This window comes from Barbus barbus (assembly GCF_936440315.1).
Source record: "Barbus barbus genome assembly, chromosome: 46".
NCBI classification, from domain to species: Eukaryota; Metazoa; Chordata; class Actinopteri; order Cypriniformes; family Cyprinidae; genus Barbus; species Barbus barbus.
The window spans coordinates 21385177-21412981 of NC_136724.1; the positions used below are offsets into that span (position 1 = coordinate 21385177).

General features: G+C 36.5%; 2 protein-coding genes across 4 annotated transcripts in view; one reads left to right on the forward strand and one right to left on the reverse strand.

Moving 5' to 3' along the window:
- Positions 1-2523, forward strand: part of obscnb (obscurin, cytoskeletal calmodulin and titin-interacting RhoGEF b) — a 53366-nt gene extending 50843 nt beyond the window's left edge. Inside the window, exon 82 of the mRNA XM_079409867.1 lies at positions 1-2523. Coding sequence (XP_079265993.1) covers positions 1-1078 — 1078 coding nt within the window. The 3' untranslated portion in view covers positions 1079-2523.
- Positions 2118-27620, reverse strand: LOC306864864 (guanine nucleotide-binding protein G(olf) subunit alpha-like). 3 transcript variants are annotated; one of them, XM_079409122.1, is made up of 12 exons: positions 26922-27620; positions 21996-22068; positions 21151-21205; positions 20930-21049; positions 18302-18399; positions 6508-6562; positions 6350-6423; positions 6155-6213; positions 5597-5717; positions 5359-5489; positions 5004-5071; positions 2118-4397 (listed from the first exon to the last, which is right to left on the reverse strand). In XM_079409122.1, exons 1-12 carry the CDS (start codon positions 27373-27375, stop codon positions 4251-4253), a joined length of 1455 nt encoding a protein of 484 aa, XP_079265248.1. In that variant the 5' UTR covers positions 27376-27620; the 3' UTR covers positions 2118-4250. The 3 variants fall into 3 exon arrangements, with proteins under 3 accessions (XP_079265248.1, XP_079265249.1, XP_079265250.1); XM_079409123.1 differs by lacking the exon at positions 26922-27620 and adding an exon at positions 22237-22753; XM_079409124.1 differs by lacking the exons at positions 18302-18399; positions 20930-21049; positions 21151-21205; positions 21996-22068; positions 26922-27620 and adding an exon at positions 13601-13701.
- Between the last annotated feature and the right edge of the window lie 185 nt (positions 27621-27805).

Here is a 27805-nt window from a genome sequence, read left to right on the forward strand (position 1 = left end):
TGAGGAGACCATCACCACAGTGGTGAAGAACACGCGTATGAAACGGCACGCATCCCCACGACCATCGCCCATGGGAGCTCACCGCTCAGAGACGTCCACACCTGAACCGCCCAGACAGAGACGAACCCTGGCCAGGAAGACTGTACCGACACTGTACGTTCCAGAGCCGGAGGGTGCCACGGCCAGGAACCCAAGATGGGTAGAAGTCGAAGAGATAATAGAGTATAAAGTGAACAAATCACCCAAGTTACCAAGAAGAAGAGGCGTTTCCCCCAGCAAGTTCTCACCACCTGGCAATCCAAACACTAATAACTCCAACAACAAGTTACTCGAGGAGTCAATGGGTGCCGCATTGGCTCTGCAATGTTCTTCTGGTACGGATGAAGAGGAAATTGCACAGAATGTCTCTGAAGTACCTTCAGAGGTCGACAATGTGACAGCATACTCAGGAGAAATTGATGACCCATGTGTCTCTGATGGAGATGATGAAGGAACTATTGTCGTGGAGCCTGAAGATGACGAACTTGATGCTCGAGACTGCAAAATGCTGATGGATGGAAATCGAGTTCTTACTCTTGAAGATCTCGAGGACTACGTCCCTCAGGAAGGGGAAACATTCGGCAGCGCTACAGACCATCATGTCCTCGTTGAGAAACCAAGTGAGATCTCGGTGTTGCAGAGAGAAATTAACGAGCCTGTCATTGGCAAACCCATTGTGTTGAACGTGGTACGTCCGGTGCCACCAGCAAAGCCTCGTATGGGATTCTTCGGCTCCTTCAAGGAACACATTTCCAGCATGTTTAGTCCAGGTTCATCTGCGAGCGGCAGCTCTCAAGCAAGGCGAGAGAAGACCATACCTATTCATGTGACGGGAGAACGTTCATCCAACTATTCACGGCATACCAGCAGCTTTGCGAGGCTTGAAGTCCAGCCGACATACTGCTCCGAGGTCCAGAGAGGAAAGGAAGGAGGTCTGCAGAGCTTCAAAACACAGGTTTCCACACAAACCCGCAGCTACACGCCAACCGGACAGGTCACTCTTCAGATCAGCAAGAAGAAGCCATTTGAAAAGCAGTAACCGAGAGGAAACCACTCAGGATTGATTCTCAGATGCTTGTTTCCAGCATGCAATATCAGGAATATACAAGTAGGCCTAGTCTTAAATGGGAACACTTCTGTAAAATCTTGCAATCTGGGAGTTTAATTCAATCGTGAAGCTTCTTCTAACAGCAGATCATTCCATGTTGAGGCAAAGGATTCGCTTGCCAAACTCTGTGACCTAATGAAGACTTTATAATTTCTTGAGTTCCTGTGAGCAAATGGAACGGCAAGTCTGATACAACATGAATGTGCAAATATGGACAGTAAAGCTGTCTTTTGTCTAAAGCAGGGGTGTCCAATGTCCTGGAGGACCAACGCCCTGCACAGTTTCGCTTCAACCAGCTCCAACACAGTTGCCTGGAAGTTTCTAGTAAGTCTGAAGACTTTAAATATCTGGTGCAGGTGTTTAATTAGGGTTGGAGCTAAACTCTGCAGGACAAGTGTCCCTTCAGGAACAAGTTTGGACACCTTTGGTCTAATCCATTGGTCTAAAACGGAGGTTCTCAACTCTGGCCCTCGATGTCCACCTTTAGCTCCAATCTTGATCAAACTCACCTTTCTGTAACTTTCTAGTAAGACCTTGCCTTGATCAGGTGTGTTCGATTTGAGTTGGACCTAAACTCTGTAGTAAATTGGACCTTCTGAAATAAGAGGGTGTTTGTGTATGTCAAGAAATCCAAATTTGGACAAAAATAAGATTTTATCTGAATGTAATTTATGTGCTGTATGGAATTAATGTACCTCAGCAATACATACATATATATTTGAGTGTTTTTCAACATCTAAAAAGCAGGTTGATTGCATGAGTTGTTCTTTGGTGTAATACACTATGGCTTGTTGAATCTGAGGTCTATGTTAATGTACCAGAAATCTTGAATATGTAATCCTGCACTGAAGACTATTCAATGTGGTCAGCATTTTAGTGTTGCAATGTGAATGTATGGGGTTTTGTAGACTGACAAAGGAATAACTGTGGGAGATCTTAAGACTTAAGAACCATAACACAAAATCTATTTAATGACTTTAGAAGATTTATTTTAAAAAGTATTTCTTGTGCAACATGACTTTAAGCACATAGTATTTACAGATTTAAAAAGATTTGCGATTTACTGGAGTAATACTTATATATATTAAATGTGTTTGAACTTTAAATACAAATACAAATTTTGTCAACCAAAATTTGCATGTGTAACATAATTTGATCACATGGTTTGAAAAGTTTTGGTAAAAGCACAATAAATTAGGACTGCCAAGGGTGTTCAGCAGATAAAAGAAAAAAAAAAAAACTTGAATATAAATAATGTACGTCTTGAAGTTCTGCTTTACAAAATAAGAGTATATTTGGATGTGTGTATTATAAATGAGACTTCTGTCCAATTATAAACTGATATCATATAACATTAATATTAAAGAAATGATAGTAAAAAAAAACAACTTTCAGTCTGTATGGTGTATGGTGAAAATTGTCGGACGCACAGTTGCTTTCAATATTGCACTCTCATTTATTCATTTCACTCTAGACATGCTTACCTATGTGTGTAAGTACACATCTTCACTGTATACATACTAAAGTATGTATACGCCAACACACATAATTAAACATGTAGAATTGTACATATATATTTATATAGACCTATAAATTTACATGTACGCACATTTATAAAAGAGTGCACACAATGCACTCTTGCACACGCACGCACTCACACAAAACATAAAAATGTCATGCGTCTGTGGCTCAATGTTTGTCTCCTGTACGTGAACGCACGCACTCACAGACACAAACGTGGTTATATATCTCAAACATACTTCATATCCAAAAAGGTCTTTGAAAACAACACCAGGTTGTGATTTTGGACACTTCAACTTTTTTTTTTTCTTTCTGTTTTTAAAGCTGAGAATTGAAATTAAATGGAAAACAAAACAAGAAAAAGGCATGGTGCTGTTTCGTCCGATCATAACCGCAGGTAAGGGGGTCAATTTGCATAATGTATACAGGTTAAGATTTTTCTTTCCTATATTTATTTATTTTTTTAATAAAGAACTTTTTCTCTTTTTATATAAACAAAGCAGAAAAACAAAACCAAAAAAAGAAAGAAACTAAACTACAGAGTAGGTCCCCATCCACAGTCCCTTCTGCCGACAGGGGTGACATCAAGCTGTACAGCGCAGTCAAAAACATATGTATCAGCTTCATTTACAGGTACAGCCATAATCAAGGCACAAAGATCTACAAGTAGATTTTTTTTAACTCTCTTTCAATAAAGTTGTACAAAATAATATAACATTTTATAGTCTGTACAGGAAATGAAAAAAACAAATCACCCTTGCACAGTCTGTACAAGTTAAGAAACTAAAATAAGAAATGGGGCGTTTCTTTTCGCAGATGTTTCGCCATAATGTTCGCAAAATCTGACCGAGGCTTCAGCAATGTTCCCGTAGCCCCGCCTCCTCCTCATTTTAAAGGCTCCGCCTCTTCACATAGCTCCTCCTCCTTGTATCAAAGGCTCCACCTCTTTCACATAAAAAGGGGCGTGGTAATCCCCGCCATTCTAGGACCTGTCCGCAGCCTTAAGTGGGACAGAAATTCATGATGTGATGCTACATTGTGTGTCCATCTTCGTAAAGAAAAACGTCAGTCAAAACCTGATGGAAAAGTGCATTACTTCGCTTCGCTTTCCCAGTGTTCGACAACCCACGGCCCACCACCCCGTCCCCCACTTCTGTCCGCAGGCGATCTTCAGTGTTCGGAAACAGAAAGAGCAGCAGAGAGCCCTGTAGGCCAGAAGATCAAGGTTCGGGGTGCGAGACTAGGACTCCTGGAGGTCACAAGGTGATGCGATCTTCATAATCTGGCAGGCGCCAGCACGTATACATATATACACGACGATATCATTTTAATTTGAATAAAAAATAAGGAGGTAGCCAGAGGCTTCATGGAATGGCAAAAATAAAGGCGATCCAAATAAAAACATGGGGGGGGGGGGGACCCAGCGAGCCTCTCCGCTCCGAATCATGAGTTGAAATAAAACAGCTAAAAACCGAAGGGTGGTGCGCCAAACGTCAGTAGTATATTCGTCTGCGGGTTTGGCCTCGTGAGTTATGAGGGCAGGGGGAGTTTGGAGACACGTTTGTAAAGAGCTGAAGTGAGATCACAAGAGTTCGTACTGCCGCAGGTGCATTCTCTGGATGATGTCTCGGCAGTCGTTGAAGACCCGGCGGATGTTTTCCGTGTCCACTGCACATGTAAAATGGGGGTAACAGTAGTGACGGCCGTCTCCGCTTTCTGTACTGATCCTCTGCGGAAAGACAATTAGGAAAATTAGGGATTTTAAATGATTACAACCAGTTTTTCCATTTACAATTACATTGTTATTTTGCAGATGCTTTTATCCAAAGCGGCTTACAAATGAGGACAATGGAAGCATTCAAAATCAACAAAAGAGCAATGATATGCAAGTGCTATAACAAGTCTCGGTTAGCTAACGCAGTATCAGTTTTCATGATTAATCAACTATTTTTTGTATTTAAATTTAATTTCTTCTGGAAATGTGTTATGAACTTAATTCAGACAAAAGGGGGGAAAAAATTACAAAAAAGCATGCTTTTTTTTAAAGGCTAAACAAGGTTTAAATTACTGATGTGTTCTCTGAAAATGAAAGCACATGGTAAATATTTATTCTTTAGGGAGCCACAGGATAGCGCCAATTATTGGTTTACTTATTTAAATAGAAAAAGAGTAAATATTGGTCAAAAATGTTGGCAAAATCAAACATTGGTCAATATCTAGTACTCCACAAACTGCCCATCAAAAGGGTTTTCCTCCATTTCATAATAGAAAAGGAAATCACAACAGTCTAAAATCGGACTGTTTCATCTGTGTATTACAAAATTAAAATACTAACCAAAAACTCATCACGAATGAAATACTTGGCTCTTGTCACTCTGGGGTCTTCACCGGGTTCAGGAGTTACTGAAAGATAGAAAAGACTCGACAGATTAATATACAGAGAAGCTGACACTGACCTGCACATGAATCCAGTTCACAATATGAAATCATTTTGAATTTGACAGATCTGAATCTCCAGTTCAACTCGCACAAATATAGTGCATATAGTCATATGGATGACTTTTATGATACATTTATTGAGCATGTGCACCCTTTCATGACAGTATTTTCTTTAACCAAAAAAAGGATCATGTCCATTATTTGCGAACTACTGGGTCTTGATCAGTATGTGTCTGGGTGAAAAGCCTAACCTTTATCAGTTAAGGTGTAAGAAGCATATTCAGGGAAATAATCTTCAATTTTGGATTTCCCAGCTAATACTTTCTCTGCCAGCATGTCTTGTTTGTTTAGGAACAATATGACAGAAATTGTCCGTAACCATCTGTGAAAAGAAGAAATTAAGATACACACAGAGATGAGGGTCAGTACAATAAGTATAAACACTTATAAGCAAGTTTTATATTACGAATAAGAAAGCAAAGGCATCACCTGTTGTTCCAGATACTGCGAAAAAGAGCAAGTGCTTCCCGTAGCCTGTTCGTGTTGTTGTCTTCCCTTAAGACCATGTTATAGCTGCTGCTCGCTACCACAAAGATGATCGCTGTGACGTCTGCAAATCAGCACCACATGTGTTTTATTATTTTCTGATGTTTAAATGTACATAAAAGACCAAGAATTGAAAAATCTGTAATTTTTTTCACCCTAATGTCATTCTAAACCTGTAATTGTTGCTTTCTTACTCACAAAAAGGCATTTTGAAGAATGTTGGTAACCAAACAGCTGACGGTAGCTATAGTAGAGAAAGAACGTCATGGAAGACAATGGCTACCGGCAACTGTTTGGTTACCAACATTCTTCAAAATATCTTCTTTTGTGCTCAACAGATTACAGGTTTGGAACAACATGAGGGTGAATAAATCATGACAGTATTTTCATTTTTGGGTGAATTGTCACTAAAATATATCAAATGAAACTGCTTAAGACCAAACATTAAACTTGTTTAACATGCATGTGTCTCACAAGCATTCATTCACACACTCAATTTACCATTAAAACACTGAATCCATTTTCTCCTTTCGTCTCTCTGACCTCCCACATCAAACATACTGAAAGAGAAGAACACAGATATGAAGCTGTAGGATGAGAAATGTCTCCCTCTTGTGGACATATGAACACATGACACCTCCAAACAGGTAATATCCGCTGCACAATCTTTAATACATTTCTCAAAAGTAGACTCACTGAAAGTTGACTTTGTCCACTTGAAATCGCGTCTCAAAAATCCCTGATGTTAACACTCTGCAGCGAAGCAAGTCCTGAACAAAGAAAGATTGAGAAAAAGTGTGTTCATTTCTGGAAAATAGCTTTCTCGCATGAAGTTTCTCATCTACAAATACTACCTGGTCTGTCGGAGTATAGTCGCTTTGTCTTACTGCATCAATCCGGTCAAGGAAGCTGTAAAGACACAAATGAAGAAAAGCATGAAGAAAAAGCAAATCATTTTACACATTTAGGGGTTGAAAGAAAAGTATTTCTTTCAAAAGACAAAACACACAACAAGAATCTTTCAGCTAAAAATCACCTTCAAAAACACTTTCATTGTGTCACTTTCAATGTGACTTTATTACTTTCATCATCTCATCGTTATTAAAATGGCAGAAACTATCAACGAAGAACTGACACCCTTTGACGGTGTAGATATACCTGTTGCTGGATCAAATATATTCACAGGACCTGATCTACTCATTGGACCTGAAAGAGAACGGAACCCCTGAAAGTATGCCTACAGCAAGTACGCAGCTGAAGTATGTTAGATAACAAGCCCATATCTTTCTCTTACTTCCCTGCAGAAAGGCAGAATATTAGCCCAACACTCTGTGACCGTCATGTGATATTAGTGCTATCAGCACTAACGCAGACAAATATAGACTCATCCCACAAGCTTGTGACAACAAGACAATTTGCAACGACATTGCCAACAAAAAAAAAAAAAGATAAAATGATAAAGGGAAAATAGGTTTATGTGGAGATCTCCACTCTTGCTTTTAATTTTTGTGTGATATTGAAGCATTTCGTTTCGATGTGGAAATGCAGATAAAGTATAATGTACTAATGATCAGGTCATTACTTTAAACATATTATAGTCTAGTCATAATACATATGAAAGAATACTTTTATTCAACAAAGACCACAAGTGACAGTAATGATGCTACAAAAGATTTCCATTTCAAGTACATGCTGTTCTTTTGAACTTTCTGTTCATCAAAGACTCTTGAAAATAAAAATGTATCATAGCTTCCACAAAAATATGAAGCAGCACAACTGATTTCTGAAGGATCATGTGACACTGAAGACTGGAGTAATGATGCTGAAAATTCAGCTTTGATCACAGGAATAAATTACTTTTTAAAAGGAGTTAAAATAGATCATATTTGAAAATAATATTTTTAAAATATTTTTAAAAAATAATAATATTATGAAATAATGTAATAAAAAATATTTTCAAATTTTTTTTTTTTTTTACAACAATTATTTTATTATAATAATTATCATCAATTTTATTTGAAAATATTTTTTATTATTTTTAATTGAAATAATTTTTCACAATAATCGAGCGCAGCGTTAGTTCTGGCAGGTCACGTTAGTCAAGCTTGCATCAGCTGACTCTCAGCTGATCCCCATCTACCTATAGGATACGACACCTAAGCATCCATATATAAGGTCCTCAGTATTATCAGCAGTTTTCACATTGCTCAATAGCTAATTACCCTCCTCCATCCCCAACTCCTCCTCCTCTGTCAGTCAGGATCCAGCCTTCTGATTCTCTTTTGAATCAGACAAATTCAAAATGTGTACATAAAATTACTGAACTTTTTAACAAATCTGCAATACTTTTGTTGGTTCTGTTCTGTTTACCCTGGGGGGTTATCGCTGCTACCATCATGCTAGGCTGCAGTTCTTGCCCAGAACAGAACCATTCCGCCAATCCAAACTATATGCTAGTTGTCAATCATCTTTGATGATAGTGGTCCTGACAGTATTACTGTTTTTCATTTATTTTTGATTTGAAAAAAAAAAAAAGGTTTTGGTGAGCATAAGAGACTCCTTTCAAAAATATTTTAAATAATATTCCGAGTTAAATACATGCCACAGACCACAGAAAAAAACAAATCAAAATTATATTCAGTGAAATAAATATAATGCCAATTAGTGATCGTCTAATAAAATTCTCTCAAATTGACCTGATATGATCTTTAATATTATAAATTAAATCTAGGGGGACACTGACTGCTTTCATTATTTTAAAAAAAAGTTGACATCTCTTTACATTTTGTTTTGCGGTTTCATTCGAACAGACAGCGATACATGAAAAACAACAGACTGGAACAAGAACACTGTCTGCGAACTCACTGTCATCATTTAAACATTGTTGCTTTTAAAAACTGATAACAGCCTCCACAACCGGTCAGTAAAACATTGCAAGCTACAAATTCTAGCACTAGATCGCCACTCATAATAAACACACTGAATGACAACAACTTCTTCAGTATCAAACACAGCTTTGGCGTGAGCTCTCTCATACAGCAGTGGGGACAATATCAGACATGCAAAGCGTAAATAAAACCCATGCATCCCTATATACTGTATGTACATTCCACCAAACATGCCCATGTATTCCCAATGTTGACCTCCAGAGGGCAGATGTCTGTTCAGCTGTAGTAACCCTCACTGAGGTCCAGTAATCTGTCTGAGAATCAAACAAAACTATTTTATTTTAATGTGAGCACTCTTAAAACACAGTGACTATACATCTCATGACTACAAACAGAGCTCTTCACCCACATCAAGTAAGCTGAGGAGGTGTTTGTCTGACTATCTGCCATCAAGGATACATACAGTATTGACGAGATGTGCACGGCGAGTCCCCACCTCCGTCTTGTGCCGTTTTGCACGTACTGAACTTTGTGTATGTAGGATCAGTGTTGACACAAAGGTCGAAGAACAACAATCCAAACAAATTCCACAGGTTGATTTAGGCAGAACTAAACATACTGTAAAACAGACTAGCTCTATTATTAAAACTTAAAACGGCATGTGACTAAACAAACACATTTTTGCGCAAGATTACATAAAGTACTAAGCAAGATACTTTGAACTTCGTCACAGTAAAGCTAAACTAAAACCGAAAACATTTGATTTGTTTAAAAGTATAAAACAACTATATAATTGTATATACAAACAAAAACTAATTATTATATAGTTATTTTATATAATATTAAATATCAAATTCATAGTATATAATATTCATATGTATTATAATTCATAATATTTATATATTCATGTGAATATAATTTTTTTCAAAGATAAAATTATCAGTTTTATAATAGTATTTTTGAACCGTTTATTTTTGTAGCCAATTTGTTTAGTCATAGTCATATCATAAAATTTAATATATATATAGTATATAATAATTTCATATAACATTGAATACGAAATTTACAATATTGTGTGTGTTGCATGCATGCATACACACACACACACACACACACATATATGCCAAACTTAAATATATAAAAACACATAACACAATTACATACATACATACATATAAGCCTGGCTTAACCAATTAGATATTCGAGATAAAATAATCCATTTTACAATAGTTCTTTTGAAGTTGTGTGCGTGTTTATTTACTTTTTTTTAATTTAATCTATCTTGGCTGCTCTTATGCTGAAAATAACCTCTCTCACGCTGTTAATACGATTTTTCATTGTGGTTTTTCAGAGTCTGGAGAATGTTCAGTACCACAGATAAGATAAGATAAGATAATCAAGCCCAGATTGTACTCGATGGGTGCTTTGAACACTGTTTAGGAACACAAGGTGGATTCTAGACCAGAAAACAGGCAAATTGTACCTGGAGCTATTCCAAAACCAGTAAATCCAGTTCACATTAAACAATATGGGAATGTTTGAACACGTTTCACGTGTCCTATTGAGTGCAACGGATCTACAGCTGCGGGTATCGGTGCTAGGTTACTTGCACCACTGAATTAGATTGAGAAAGCTATTTGGAGCTTGCATTATACAGAACCTCTTCTAATCCACAAAACTGTTAAAGTTACAAATGTCTAAGGCTTCTCAAATTTCTAGTCTGCATTCTTGAAAAAAATTATTATAAATGTTTTTTAAATTTAATGTATTCTCATTCTGCATACAGTCACACACGCTGCATTTTCGAGTCTGAGCTGTGAGAATCCGTACATCTGGGTCCACAGACAAAATTAAACTAAAAAGGTAAATTTGACAGTACCGATCGGGTCAGATTGTTTAGACCCAGGGTCAGGTTTCGGTTTAATGCCCAAGCATGCAAATATAATATTAGAGGATTGCGTTTTCAACTGTTGCAATGATTTAATTGCACTTTCATGGAAAGCCTGAACTATTAATGAATTATTAGGTGCAAGCAATGCATGATCATGAAAATGCATGAACTAAAAAAATAAAAAATTGTAAAGCTTTGCATCTATCAAGTGCATAAATGTAAATACATTAAAATGGCATTTAAAAAGTCTTTAGTTTGAATTAATTGAAAATGTAAACAAGTCAGTAATGGGCATTGTTTTCCAGCTTCCATATTAAAAAAATATATATATTTTCCTAAAATAATGCTCATATAAATGAGAACGGAGGAAACAAAAGTTTTAAAATACAGTTACAAAATAAAAAAGTTGCTAAAATAATTCACCTATCAATGAGACCAAAGGGGGAAAAATGTAAAAAAAATTAAAAGAAGCTGCTAAAATATGCCTGAAAAAATTGAGACCGGAGAAAAAAAATTAAATAAAAAAATTAAAGTTACAAATCATTACTAATAATCAAATTCGTAGAACCAGAGCGAGGAAAAAACTGTCACATAATAAAAAAATAATCCTTATTGTAGGAATGCACCGAATGTTTGACAACCGAAATTATTCGGCCGAATAGAGCAAAAAAACTCTTGCGGTGTTTTAAGCGAAAAGACTGAATAAATTGTAGAGGCAAATAGAGGCATGCACTAATGCAGCAAACATGTCGGCAGTGTGGATGCATTTATAACTGTCCGAGAAAGATGCAAAAATCATTATATAAACACCGACAGCGAGAGACTGTTTAGTACTGTATCGCATGTCTTCGATGAGCAGAGGAAGGGTGGTTGTTGCTGGTTACTGTATGTGGATGATTGAAATAGCAAAATGGCCTTAATTAGTAAACTGCAGAACGTTATGTTTTCTAATACACAAATTGCATCGTTAGCCAGGGTTCAAAGTCCAGAGCGCGAGGGAAATCTGCGCTGAAACACTGTTACTCATCAGTTGTTCAGTCACATTTTTATGATTTTTACAAGGCATATGACAGTGTGATATGTGCGACAAACATCTTCCCAAATTCATCAATCTGCTGTTGTCAACAAAAAGAAGCACTGAGGTCTTCCTGCAGGTTTCCGCCAAAATAAAAGCAAGAACTCCACCAACATTCATAAATGTTATTGTTGTTTTGTAAAATAAAAAAGACAATAATAATAATTACAACAGCTCTATTAATACATTTATTATAACATTCACACAGTGTGTTCAAATTGAGATCTGTAATATTTTCTAATGTTTTAAAATAATTCTCTTCTGTTCAGCAAGGCTGCATGTATTTGTACAGTAAAAAAAAAAATGCCTGATTCAACAAGGGGGTCTCAAAAATGGCCAAATATATTAATTTTAGTAACTTATTAATTTTAAGTTAAATTGTGCTTTGTTGGTATAATGTCTGCTAGAATGTTACAAAATGTTCAGTAAATATTTTTAAATTGTTGTTTTGTAATCAATTTTTTCTTTGAAAAGCAAGACAAAACAGTAAAAAGCACATTTAATTTATGCAATGGTGAAAACAATTGGCAAAATGCATGGGGAAACAAACATGGGAAACCGTGTTCTGTATTCGGTCTTCGGCCCAATGTTTCATTTTGTTCGGTTTTGGCCAAGAATTTTCATTTTGGTGAATCGCTACATTATTGCAGACCTTAAAGGAACACTCCACTTTTTTTGAAAATAGGCTTATTTTACAACTCCTCAAGAGTTCAACAGTTGAGTTTTACTGTTTTTGAATCCATTCAGCCGATCTCCATGAGTACAGCAGGCACAATGATATTACGCAGCGCCTGAAAGTAGTCCCCAGCAAGGTAACTAGTTATGATATAGCTGGGGACTACTTTCAGGCGCTGCGTAATATCATTGCGCCTGCTGCACCCATGGTACAGCAGCAAAGTTCCTTGATTATTACGCCGGAATGAGAGTATAGTTCCTAGCCATATCACCCTAGAAAAATCGCAACTTTTCATTTTCGGTCAGTCTTAGTACACGATGTAACTACAGAAGAGTCAAGCTTTAAATAGGAAAATTATCAAAACTCTATGGTCATTTTTGATGACCAAATGCTAATGGTCTAATCCGATTCAATGATCTATGCTAAGATAAAAGTGACACCGACAGACCCGGAGATCGTCTGAATGGATTCAAAAACGGTAAAACTCAACTGCTTATAAAATGAGCCGGTTTTCAAAAAAAGTGGCATGTTCCTTTAAACTCAAAGTAAAATACACTGAAAAAATTAGGTGTAGAAATGCTTTTTCATCATAAATTGCTAGTAAATATCACAAATAATTGCAAAGAATCAACAAACAACACCGAATTAAATTTGAAATTTTAAGTAGACTATTTTCTTACAATCATATTTTCTTGTAAAGCATTCTGGTAACACTTTACAATAAGGTTCATAAGTGAACATGGACTAAGAATGAACAATACTTCTACAGCATTTAATAATCATTTCAGCATTTACTAATGCATTATTAAAATAGCAAGTTGTGTTTGTTAACAGTGGTTAATGCTCGGTGATCTAACATGAACAAACAATGAAAAAGATTAATAATAGAGTACTAAATGTATTGTACATTAATATTAGAGTTAACACATTAACTAATGCTAACAAAAGACACATTATACTTAAATCATCTTTGTTTTATTTACAACTTTGAAAAATTATTTCCACAGTGTACATATTTTAAAGTAACATACTTGCCACAACATAACATATGCCTGTTGTATATCATTAAAAAGCTGTATTTAATATAATGGCAAGATGGTTTAATAATCACTATTGGTTTTCATAGCTTTGAGCGCTTGTGCCGTTCTATTTTTAGTGAAATGCTGGCAAAATCTCCAAACAGAAACCCAAAATGCTAAAAATGGAATTCATAATCTGTTGCTATTTTTATCAACTGCACGTGTGTGTGTTTGTTTGTGTATCTATGTAAGAAAAGGCAGAAAAAAGAAGGGTGAGAGGAAGGAAGAGTGAGAGCGCTGCTGTACATCAGTGAATGTTTATTCCCTTTAAGCACTTATGAGAGTCTGATATGTATAACCACACACACACACACACACAGGCTCTTTCTGCGCCTCACCTTCTCTTTCTGACCTTCCTTTGTTTACGCGCATTGCCGGGATACTCCCTTTGATTCGGCTGCGCGCGCACACACGTGACGCCCTCCACCAGTGAGTGCTCTGCAGTGATGTGCTATAAATAGCTCCTGCTTGCCCCGGCTGCGCTGTTCCTTTACATAAGCGCTGGCGGAGGAAGGAGGGGGACAGACAGCCCAACCACAATCTCCATACAGCCGGGCCTGCAGAACGAACACCACACACAACTGGGATCTCTCTCTCTTTCTCTCGCTCGGACGGCTGCTTTCACTGTGGAAGTGTCCTCTATCACAACAGCACCGTCTCGGTCTCACCAACCCACTTCTGTATTTGTGAGACATCGACATGTAATCTGTTTTCTTTGAGCCTCAAAATAGACGTGCGATAGATAATAGAAACGAACACAGACAGATGTCACAAAATCACGCAATCGTGTAATGATCTCACAGGCCAAAGGGCGGTCAAGATGCACTGACATAAACCCTCTAACAACATACTGTATAGAAGTACAGTAGTGTGGTATTGGAAATAACTGCAATATAAAAGTTGTTATGAATGGCACTTATGAATTGTCTTTCTAATCTTGTAAAAATAACATTAAATTTTACATATATTATACACACAATTTTATACATTTCTAATATTTAGTCTCTAATGTCAGGTCTGTTTAAATAAAAGTAAATATCAGGTATGTTTACATTAAAAAAAAAAAAGTTTTATGTTATGTTTTGATGCCTGATTTCACTTTGAAAAATGAAAATCTTACATGCATAAATAAATGTAAAAATAAAACAAAAAAATATTAGTTTTTTAATTTTTTTCCCCTTATTGTTATGTAGTTGTATCTTGTCCCGTCTTGTGATTGTACTGTTTATGTGTCTGAAAATTCAAAAATAGCACAATAAATATAATAAAAAAAACTAAATAAATTGCAATTATAATTTATGAAATTTATACTATCTGTAACATTAAACAATGTAGATTTTAGTTTAATTTGAATTCATGGAAAATTAGCGGTAATGACTAAAACGTCATTATTTTACAGCAAAAGCATTTATGAATTCATAATTGTCAAAGTTACAAATACTGACATATTTAGATATAACATTGCTTTTTTTGTTAAAAGAAACTGCAAATGATTTGAAACATTTGTAGAGCTTTAGTCTGAACACTGCATGGCATGTTACAAGCTTTAAAAATGGTCTAGTAAAAAAATTTGATATTGTTATTACTATATGTCCTTAAATATCATTATTCTGTTCATTTAGTGAAATAGTGAAGAAAACATGTCTTTATTATTTTTAACTACATTTTTTTTTTTTTTTCCTAAGGCAGTACTTTAAGTCATTTTAGAGTAAATATAAATATATATAATAAATGTGTATAACATTGTCAAAAGTCTAAATAATACTGAGATATAATTACTGGATTACTGGTGTTTGCTAAAGCTGGCATAACTATTATTATTGCTCATGTTTGGGGTTAGTGTTTTGAACAAAACTTTAACCCCAAGTATTAAACTTTAGCACATAACTTGTCCTGCAACATTAGTGCTGTATGAATGAGCTCCAATTATGTGGTTTGTTGAGGAGAGGTGTGCCATTACTTTACCAGGGATTTAATTAACACTTGGGCAGACAAAACACAGGTGCAAAGATCTTACACTGAAGGACATACACAAGAAATATCTTGAAATTATAGAATTGAGGGTGGATTCTTTCAATCCAGTTCAGCAAGCAACCAATCAGAACACTCGGGTAAAGAGCAACTGCACAGAAACACACTTTAAACAACTCCAAAGCTCTGGCTGCATGACTTGGCTGCACAATTTGACCAAAATGTTGTGGTTATCTCTCAATATAATAAATGTAAATATTGATTTAAAATTAAATAACAGTTTTTATTTTTATTAATATTTTAATTTTCAATAACGTTGCTAAAAATATCATAATGACTCAGAAAAAATAAGAAATGTTACTAATTGTAATCTTTCATTGTAAAATAAATCTAATATTTAAGAAAAATAATAATAATTGTATTTTTCATGACAACTTACTAAATTAACATTACAGATTTTTTTCCATCAAAAAATAACCTAACCCTAACATTAACATATTCATTTCTTAATTGTCAGTAGTTAAAGTTTTTATTTTGACGGAAAAGAGCAGAAAGCCCTTAAAGCTTCTCTTTTGTTGAACGCTTATGATTACTAGCATGGGAAAATAGTTGGCGCATGTTGTGTTCCCAATGCACATTAAAGTAACCCAAACTCAGAGCAGATGCAAAAATGGAGTTTGTATCGAGCAGTATTTCCTGTGAATCATCTCTGAGATACTTCAGTAAATCATAACCTTTAACCCTTTTGAGTCACATCGCTTTTGTTCCAATTAACTGTGCAGCCCTACCCCAAAATCACATGAGGGCGAGATGGAACACCACTAACATGTTCTTCCAAAACTATAACTATAACTTACACAAAAACGACAACAACAAACAGGATGCAATTAGATTGATCTGAAATCTGTTTCTAAGACCGTCCACCCCTGGATCGACCTGAATCACAGCAAATACATCTGAGCTGACACTGATTTAAAGTTCTATAACAGAGGAATTCTCAGTATTGTAAAAGTCTTCCACAAAGAACAAGCCTGTATTGAGAGCAGCTGGGTGTCTGTATGATCATCCGAGTATCTCCGGGCCTTTCTGACTGAGAGACAACAGTCGCCATTATGTGTCAGGCACTGCACTAGCTGGTGATGTTATCTGTGTCCTACAGAGCGGCTGACCAACTCCCATGACCTGACCACCCTCCTCACGCTTTCACACCTGACACATGGCCACTGTTATATAGGAGAAACACCAGCACTGGCCTAAAAATGCCACCAGTGGACATAAAAACAATCTCTCTTACACGATGCATTAAGAGCTGGGGAGTGAAAACTTTTTGAAATCGTACTTAATTTGTCTTCCGGGAAACATGCAAGTATCTTCTGTTGTTTCCTAAGGGGAGTACTAAATGGGAAAAACAATGATATTTCAACAAAATAAGAAAAATTCGGCCATCTTCATCGTGTTCAAAAGTTTTCACGCCCCGGCTCTTAATGCATCGTGTTTTCTTCTGGAGCATCGGTTTGAACCTTTTTTTTAAAAGTTGTGTTTGAGTCCCTCAATTGTCTTCAGTGTGAAAAGATGGATCCTAAAACCATACAGTCACTGCTGGAAAGGGTTCAGATATACAAAAGATGCTGGAAAACTGAAGATTCTGCAGGACATGGAGGATTTTTCTGAAGAACAGTGCTCAGTTTAACTGTTCAGAACAAACAAGGGACTCATGAACAAACATTACAAAACAAAAAAACAGTCGTAGATCATCCAGGTAACCACACACAGTATTAACAGCCAAGGGTTCCCAAACTTTCGAAGGGGGTTATTTTAATAATTTCAGCTATTTTTTTGGTCTTGTGGAATATATGTAAACATCTTTTATGTAAAATATCTTACTCAGGACAGTACTAAATAAAAATAACATGCATTTTGTATGATCTCTCTTGTTTTGTTAAAATTATTCACATTTTCTGCAAGGGGTTCCCAAACTTTTACTGTATATGTTTTTAGTGGGCTGCCTGAATGTCTTAAGGAACCCTGAATAAACAGGTTGGTTTCGTGTTCATCTGAGCCTGATCAGACATGTTCCTTCTAGGGATGTGCAAAACTACATATTTTCAAAACAGACTAGTTGCTCGGCTTCCTAAACTGGTTTAAGGTTTATCTGATCCCGATTTACAGATGCAACTTTTCCAAGAAGGTTTTACAGTGCGCACCGTCAAACATCTGAAGCACAGGGGCTTCAAACAAAGGTTTTTTACAACTAGTCTGCCTTACTAATCAACTAGTCAGTTGTTGGATAACTAATCCAAATCAATGTCACAATAAACACCTATATTACTGCTCGAACGTTTGATATTAGTACACTTTATTAAAGGAATTAATACTTTTATTCAGCAAGGATGCATTAAATGTCGACAATAAATACTTTCATAATGTTACAAAAGATTTAGATTTGAACTTTCTTTTAATTAAAGAATCTTGAAAACAATAATGCATTGCATTTTCCATAAAAATATAAGGCAGCACAACTGTTTTCAGCATAATAAGCAGCAAATCAGCATATTAGAAAGATTTCTGAAGGATCATGTGACACTGAAGACTGAAGGAACGATGCTGAAAATTCAACTTTGCATCACAGAAATAAAATACATCTTAAAGTATATTCAAATACAAACCAGTTATTTTGAATTGTAATAATATTTCACAGTATTAATGCTTTTACTTGAGCATAAGAGGCTTCTGTAAAAAAAATATTAAAAATATATACAGGCCCATGCAGGTCCAGCTTTGTTTACTGAACACATTCCCTTTAAATTCTGTTCAAAACTCGAATGACTGACCGCAAAATCTTTCAAAATGGCTACCACCATACAAATAAACAGAACCACTAAACAGTGCAAACAAACATCCAAGCTATTATCATAACTATCAACAGAGGAAGACATTAAGCTTTCGTCTACTTCTGCAATAAAAGACCTTTTTTGGTAGCAGCAACTTAAGCAATAAGCAAAACCAAACCAAAAGTTGCCATCATAATATAGACACCAAATTAATTATACGATTAAACTTATACTTACTAATGCGCACAGTCGATTAGTTGATATTCGTTGGAGCGTTCATAACACGCCTTGACGCCTTCATCATCCCAGAGCTTCTTCGCATGATCGAAAAACTCCTGTGGAGACAACAAACATCTTTAAAACAACAATTTCTTACAATTGTAGAGCATCTGCATGGCAAAATGACTGAATTTCAATAACATTAGCATTCATTTCGCCTCTTCATTTCGTTTAAGACATATTTCTTGAACTGATACCACTACATACTTGCAGCTACATTCATAAAATGTGTTTTGGTTAAAAGCCTTTTGGCTGTTCTGGAAATAGACTGACTGATCACACCGGCCCGCCGCTGCTCCGAGCACATCTCATCATGCAAGCATTCAAACACTACTTTCTTTTTCCTACTTGTTTGCAACTTTACATAATGTGCTGAAATATGAATTCTTTTTTAGCTTCATTAGCTGTTACAGACATGTAAGTTTTAGAACTTATGGCCATATGTTGTTAGAAAAAATTCAATATATTTCTTGAACCGCTGTAAAATACGGTTTAAAAAAAAAAAAAGGAACAAAGCCGTCACTGAAACGGTACCCTAAGTTGCTAGAGCTGGAATATATCCAATATTTCATCCCTTGTTCAACCAATGGATCCTCAGCAGTGAATGGGTGCCGTCAGAATGAGAGTCCAAATGGCTTCTGGTCAAAATACAGACATATTTTTGTTTAGAACTGTTGTAAACGGTGCTTGATCTATGCACATTTCTCTTTTTATTCATTTGAGACAACTTTTTCCCTGAAGAAAGCAGTATTATGGATAGAGGACTCATATTTTAGCTGGAAGCAAGTTAAACGCATCTTAATGATGCATTTGTTTATTACAAACATGCAACGTTTCATTCTCAGGATGTTAAATGCTGGACTGGTGTGGATTACTTGGATTATTATGTTTTTATCAGCTGTTTGGACTCTTATTCTGACGGCACCCATTCACTGCAGAGGATCCATTGGTGAGCAAGTGATGTAATGCTAAATGATGAATAAACAAACTCATCTACATCTTGAATGGCCTGAGGGTGAATACATTTTCAGCAAATTTCCATTTTTGGGTGAATTATTCCTTTAGGATAACACACAAAATACACGTTAGCAGTCAATATCACCTGTTGAACCCACGAGTAAACTACAAATCACTCACTAAATAAGAATTGAATTTTCAATCCAACCGTACAAACATTACAAAATTTATGAATTCATGAGTACCATTAATTAACTGAAGAAAAATCCAAGAGCTGAGAAAAGACCTAAAACGGTCTAATAATAAATCTCCATTTCAGCTGAAACCACATTTTCTGAAAATGACAGTCTAAAGAAAAACAAAGCCAACATTTGTGCAACCAAAAGTCGAGACATCTGCCATTTCACCATCCAACTTTTCTGAAAAGGCGTTAAATTTGATAGAATACCACAACAAAATAATAATAAAAAATAACTGACCTCATCGCATGCTAAATGCCACGATGCTAAAAACAAAACTCAAGCACAGCAGAAGCATATGCTAAGCTAAATGACAGAGAGAGAACTTCTACAATTTATAATTAGTGTCAGTTTCAGTTTGATTCTGCCAGAATTCTACAAATTGCACTAAAGTTCCCCAGGACATCCCAATTCCAACGTTTTCACTTGATACCCTGAAACAAGCAAAGCTGAGAAAACGACACTGGCAATCTTTCCACGACTTCGGTGTCTTCTAATGACTGACACAAATATCAGGTTCAGTAAACCTATGCCAACCTGCAGCTAGAACACACAGCTACTTTAAGGAACGCAAAATGTCTAAATTACAAAAAGTTTCACTCACTGACAAGTGCAAAAGGACTATATTTGTCCTGAATTACACTCAGTCAACTTACAGCTAAAGTAATTGATGCAAATGCATTTAATGTGAAAACCTTCTCTGTCCCGTGGATTAGTCAAAGTCTCCTGGATTAGTCAATCTGGAAATTAAATTCTACATCTGAACCCAAAATATCCCTCACAAACCTGTAATTTAACAACCTAATGTGCTAGCAAACCACAGATGCAACAACAATGCATGACAAAGTGCAAACAGAACGCAAGCTATCATAGCAACATGCTAACTGCATTAATGCATAGTTTCAAGAAGAAAAAAAACATTTTAAAATAGAATATTTGAACTACTGCCAAAAACAGTACACTAAACACTAAATGTTAAAAATGAAAACACATCTATATGATAATGGAGCATGTCTGTAAATTATTTTTTTAAAGTTTTAGTTGTTTGCTAGAAATGCTAGAACTTTATCCCAACTGCTGACAAAATTAAAGCCTGATTTTTATCCTTACTGTTAAAAATTATAATATTTACCATCTATTTAAATGGCAAACTCAAACAGCAACAAAGCAGCCAGTATCTGTAACTTTTGTCAGTAACATAATCAAACTTCCAGCTAGTACTTCACCTCAAGTACGTGATTTTAAAAAGATCATGCAAACTTGTATTTTCATAAATCAAAAGACTCATACAAAACCTCTCGGTAAGCGGTTCAAAAACCTCAGAACATTTACACAAATTCAAATGGCATTCAAAGCATCCTGGGTAAATTATGAAAATGAGGCTCCTTACCTGTGTGTAGTCAAAGTCAGAGAGCGGCGCTATGCTTCTGATATAGTCGATCCTAAACTGGTCCTCTGGATTAGCGAGTGGGACGGGTGGTATTAAAGTGCTCATTGCAGACACTATGGTCTAGAAATAAAACCCAAAGAGTTATGAGCCGTGAGACAGAGATACGATCTAGAAAACAACTTCTAGAAACTAAATCAGGAATGTGAGAGAGGCTCACTCACCACGATGGCGTCCTTCACATTTTTGCGAATGTCTTGAATTTTCTGTTTCTTTTCCCTGTATGAAAAAACATTTAAATTTGGTCAAAAGACAGTAAAATAGAAAAAATAAAACCAAAGACTGAATTTTCAAATCTCCAACTACTGGTTCAGGAATAATTAAATTAGAATGTTGTCATTATTTAATCCCCCTCATGTCCTTCCAAAGTTTTTTTCTGAGGAACACAAAATGAGATATTTCAGAGAATCTACATTCAGCTCTTTTCCATAGAGTGACAGCTAAAAAAAAACACCATAAAAACGAGATATATTATACATTCCAAGCCTCACCAAAGCCCAACGCCTGTGTATCGCAACCAAACTTGACAAGTCATGAAATTGAGAATGAAATTTGAGAGCTAAAGTGAACGGAAAGGCCTTAAGTAACTAATGCCTTGAATTTCAGTCTTCCTGGCGCAAACCTAAGACATATGAACTACTTTTATGTTATCAAGTATCTGGACACAGCTGCACAGAATTTCTAATGAAGTTGTGTCATTTTGACATGATATTACAATGGATGCAAAAACTGTTTTAAAGAAACACGCATGAAACCTAATGAACAGAGGCCTGATGAACATTTGGTCTAGGATTCTCACTCATACAGATACAGATTCTGTGCGAGCATATAACACAGATGTTGATGTTGCAGTGAGGCACTAGCTGATAGCATGTAGTGCTACATCACTATCTGCTTCAGCATGTATGAGGGTTTCCTTCGCCATGCCGAGGCTGAAGACAGGGCCCAGCACTCACATAACGCCCTTCCATGCACATATATAACATCAGTACAGTAAACAGGTACTCACTCCGCATTAAACCCGTTGACGTGAAGAATTCTCATCTGCTTCACGATAGTGCTTTTCCCCGATTCCCCAGCACCTAGGAAAGTAAACACAGCCGTGTGAATACATGCAAAGTCTCTCAGATACTTCAGATATCACGGTGTGTGTTCTTCATATGCACAACCCGACATGGCAGATTGAGCTGTCAAACACAGCCTCGTATGGGTCTCGTATGTCGGATATAACGCCTCAAGCCTCCGCTTACCCAACAACAACAGTCGATGTGTGGCTTTATAAGCCTGTCTCTCTTTTTGCAACTGTTTCTCTATTTTCTTGTTGGCCTCTCGCTGTGCTTTCTCGTCGATGCGCTGGTCTTCGGTTTTACTGCTCCCCAAACACCCCATCTTACTCCCTCGAATCCAATCTGCGCGCTGCCCTTATGAACGATCAATCCGATTCCGAAGAGAGAAAATGATCCACAATAGACAGAATAATAATTAAAAAAAAAAGCTCGGTCGCCGGGAAAGGTTTTGTTTCTCCTCCCTGTTACAACAACGTCTCAAGCAGCCCAGGCGTCAATCAGGCGACTGGATTGATGAAATTGATCACATATCGATCGGTAAGGAGGGATATGAACTTGCATCTGGATCCGGGGGTCTCTGTGAGCCCCTGCCAGGCGCTCTTCCCTTCTCTTCTGTTCTCTCGCCCTCTCTGTATTTTTCTATGTGATATTCTCTGCTTGTATCTCTGCTGTAGTCTGTAACTCAGCACTGCCTCTGTCTGTCACACCTGGTAATGGCGCTTAAGAACCAGGAAAACTGTTACAAAGTATCGCTGACTGCTGGAACACTGTAGATCGTAAATCGAACGTTTCGACGTAACAACGTGAGTAAAGAATGATACAATGTAAAGTGTAGCGAATGCGACATTGTAGCAGCTGTGTGGCTGGGTCTCGAAGTCTGTTAGCTTTTCTACTGGAAAAAACCCCCATCTTAAACCGGTCTAAGCTGGTTTTGCAGGTCTTAAACGGTTTATGATCTCTCAGCCTGACAAACTGAAAGTTCTCCCTGACTAAACTGGGAGCAATGTTCTGTTATTATAGAGCACAGGAAATTTAATTATCATGTCTGGCTAAAACCAGACTTTCTCACTTTTACTAGCCACAATTATTATTTTTGAGTTATTATACAACTCATTTTAATCCAACCAGACCATAAAGGGACTGAATTCACCACCGACTTGATGAGTTTCACCACATTAATGAATAATATAAGGGAAACCAACAGAGGCCTCAACGAGAAAGCCTGGCTGACCTAGAAACAGTCAATATTCATAACCCTTTTTCATAATGTTAATTATTTGGCCTGATCCTATCAGACTTTAATATTTCATCAAATCATCATATGTCAACAAGCGATTTCTTGAAAAATTGTAGTTCTCCTATTTTATACTTAAGAACACATATGACTTTCACTTCTCATAAAACGTCTATTAAAAGCTTGTAAATTCATGTGAACTGACTTGACTTTAGTTAAACCATTAAGCAACTGTGGAAAACCATGAAATATGCAGCATGCTTGCAAATACATTTAAACATGAATTAAAATTATGAAGAAAAATGTCAAAGCATCTTTGCAAGCACATCAGCTCTTGCACTGAGATATGCAAGGTGAAAATATAAAAGAAAATGTTTCCTAGTGGCTCAAATGGGTATAAACAGTATAGAAAACAGAAGCATTTGTGGTTTAGGGATTTTAAATGGCATACATTTTTTTATATTTAATATAACAATATATAAAATATATTTTAGGCCCAACTACTTTAGGTCAGGAAAACAACTAAATCAGACCAACAGTTTTTAACATTGCAGCAACATCATGTGAAGTATTGTTCATACAGAAACCATTCTGTAGAAGTTTTATTCATTTTTTTAATATCTTAAAAAAATGAATAAAACTTGTGTTCAGTTTGAAGATCTGAATTACTGTTTTCAGACAATAAAACAAAACAGTTCACACCAGACAGCATTATTAGATTATCTAAGCCCTACCTTTTTAACATTTAAAAAAATGATATATGGATATGTGTTAAACCAACGTCATTCAAACTTCTCTCATAAGTCAAGTACCTATTTGTTTCACCGCGTTAGACTGGATGGAAGAGTTTTTGGCAAAATCGTTGATGGTTGTATTTACTCGAGGATGAAATCTACATGTGTGTTTCTGGCCTAAAGCTTTTGAGATGAATCTTTCAAAACAACAGAGCATATTGCATAATGCTACCATTACAATTAGCTAGCCATATGCAGTTAGGGCCACGCTAGAGCCAAAGTACATGTTCAGTAAATGATAAAACCTATTTACAGGGTGACAAAGTTCAGTTTACAGACCACATACACTTCACATTGCAATGCTACAGAAAGGAACAATACCAACTTGTGTGGAAGCATGGCAACCTCTTGCTTTTGCCCCAAAAGGATTCCCTATATGGTACAACCATAATCAAACTATTCAACACTTATAGAAGGAGCTAAACACCCCTTTAGGCTAATCACGGGTGAGGGGGGCATCCATTACAACAGACAAAGCATGTGCTATATTTTAATATAGGTCACTTAAAATAGGCTATTTTTGAGCTTTCATTAAATATAAGCTACTAGACATGTTATTTAATAATAGCCAATGGGCAAAAATACCTGTTACCCCTATTAAAAGGAAATGATATTCGCTTTAGGGCTGTGTTATCTACTACTTGATATGCCACATATTTAAGTAGTTACAGTACAACTTGTACAAAGACATTCCCAAGGATGTATCATTCTTCTGAACTAAAAATAACTGTACCATAAAGCTTCAATATAACTCAGCTAGATCCTCCATTAAAGTTAATTTATAAGCCACATCTTGGATGACTTCTCTCTTTATAATTCTATTATCAATTTCTAAATGACAGCCAAGGTTGTTTAATCAGCCTTTGTGTAATTTCAATTTCATAACACTACTGTAAAGCCAGACTTCCTTAGATTAAATATATGAAATTAAAATAGAAAAATATGAATGCATAAAGATCTGTTTGTCTTTGGCCAACTATGCCAGAGTTCAACTGAACCATGTGCCAGTAAACCATGCAAATTTGCTCTCTCTTTATTAATTGCTGGATTCCGATTTTGGTCAGATTAGAGGAAAAGTTCACCCAAAAATGAATACGGTTGCCAAATATTATGCGTCTGTAATTTTTCCGGCAGAAGCAGCGGTTTAAATTAAAAAGTCTTGATTTCTTATAAACACACCGCTTTTCGCTTCACAAGATGTTAACTGATGGACTGGAGTCGTGTGCATTACTTGTGGATTATTTTAATCAGCTGTTTGCACTCTCATTCTGACGGCACCCATTCACTGCAGAGGATACAGTTGGTTAGCAAGTGATGTAAATGTCTCAAAATCTATTCCCATGAAGGAGCAATCTCATCTACATCTAGGATGGCATAATAGTAAGTTGTTTTTCAGCAAACGTTCATTTTTTGGGTAAACCATTCCTTTAAGGCCACTGTCTTTCTTTATATCAAGTGCCTTTTGATAAAGCAAGCATGAAAGATTATGGAACAACTGTAAATTCCCAGTGTGGATTAAGAAGTCAGTTCATAGTGTTATCAGTAGCAATGGACAATAAATGAATGAAATCAATCGACAGTAAGTCTAATACCTTTAGTCCTAAAGACTCATGCCTTTGGAAACACGTATCCACACAAATTGTTTCAGTATACAATCAGCACAGACATCACTTAGCAACATACCAAACTTAACAGTCCAGTACTAAAGACACATCTGGAAAACTGATCTTTAGATAAAGGAAAATGCTTTGCAGCGTTTAAAACGGCTGTATAGAACCAGGTACTCGTATTTAATATGATACTATTCAGTACGTTTCTGTATAGTGTGTTGTTCGTGTGTGTAGTTCAGCTGGTTTCCAACATTAAACTAAAAGACTATCAGGATATTTGTGCGAGTTGTCATCATACCAGAGGTCAAAGTAATAGATTCTTTTACTATGACTTAGTATCTTATCAAAGCATCATGTCCTGGCTGAAAAACTATATGAGCTCAGTTTTATTTTCTGATATCTTGCTCACTTACATCATCACCAGATCCATTAATTATCTATGGAAGGAGAATAATATACTTTTTTTAATTATTTTTTAATTTTTCTTTTATGTAAAGGCCCAAGATGGCAAATAATACATAGGAATAAATAACACAAAATAATGTATGGTTCTTTTTTTTTGAAGCCTGAACATATAGATGTATTATTATAGAAGTATTTTAATGCCTCGAAATACACGTAACAATGCATTATATCAAATCGGTTATTATACATTATCATACACCTATCATACTTTTAATGCATTGCAATGCATTAAAACAAATGGCAAATCTACCTCCAAAAAATAATCAAATAATAACATAATAATAAAATATTAATAATGCACACTGTTTTTAATTTACTGATATTTTTACACATTCAGTTTTTCTCCTCAAATCTCATTGTTTTGAAATTTCACTTTTTCATAATTGATTTTGTCAAAAATTCAACTGTTATTATTATATTTACATTTAAGAAAATATCCATAGTTCCTGTTGTTTTTATTGTTGTAGTCTAATAATTATTTAGTTATGTGACAAAAGCAGAAATAAAACCAGCATACTGGTATAAAAATGCAATCATTAAAATAATCGGTATCGGTCCTTAAAATGATCATTAATTACTCTCTACAAGTGTATTATGAGTCGTTACGAATGTACTGAGAATATATTCATCTTTCAAGTGTATGCTAGCATAGATTTTAGCACGGCTATATGAAGACAATGCCCACTCATTTTCAATAACACTACAATAATAAGAAGAAGAAGAAGAAGAAGAAGAAGAGAACCAACATAAGGCAGCATCACCCACCTAAGAGCAGCAGCCGATGCGTCTGCTTATATTCCCGTTTGAGTTCCTTCAAGGCCCTGTCAATGTTCTTACTGACTTTCTTGGCCTCTTTCTCGGCCTCCTTTTCCTCCACCACCAGTTTGTCCCAGTTCTTGTGTTTCTGGGCGCTGCTGGGAGTCTGGAGAAGCTGTAGCCTCCTCTTTCCTCCTCCTCCTCCTCCGTTCTGGATGAGCGCTCTGTCCGCGTCGCCACGGCGGAGCTCCCCGGCGTCCCCGGCGCGCAAAGGGGAGGTGGATGATGTCTTCCCGCTGTTCCCCCCAGAGTCCTCGTCGCGCTGCCTGGAGCCCCGGACGCACGACGGCATCATCATCATCCCGGGATCCGGAGGCTGGTGATCTGACTCCGAGTTGGCGTTGGAAATGGATCCACTGAGGTCCCCAAACAAGCGGGGACGCAGACTGTAACACAGCCCCATGATGTGGCCAGGCGCTCACTGCTGATGTTTGATCATAAATACACAACAAACGCTCTATTCCCAGTGATTTAGCGCATCATCACATGAGCTGATAGCACACGGTGCATTTCCCAGCCATGCGTAATCCCAAAATGATGCTCTTGTATTTACAAAATGTCATTTTGTGTTTTCGTACAGTCCAACCTACGCGCAATAGTCGGTGGATCACCTGACATCTGCCTGTGCTGACAGTGCAGCTCCACCTTACCGTAAAGAAACCAAAAGCCCAACCACACAAAACCAGTGGACACATATGGGGTCATCTAGGTGCCTTTTTGCTCATGCATTGGGTGATTTGTACTTCTAAAGCTCCGTTGAGGGTTCTGGATGGATCGTAGTCTAGACTATTTGAGCATGGAGATTGCTTTATGCTCCTGGGACCCTACAGACT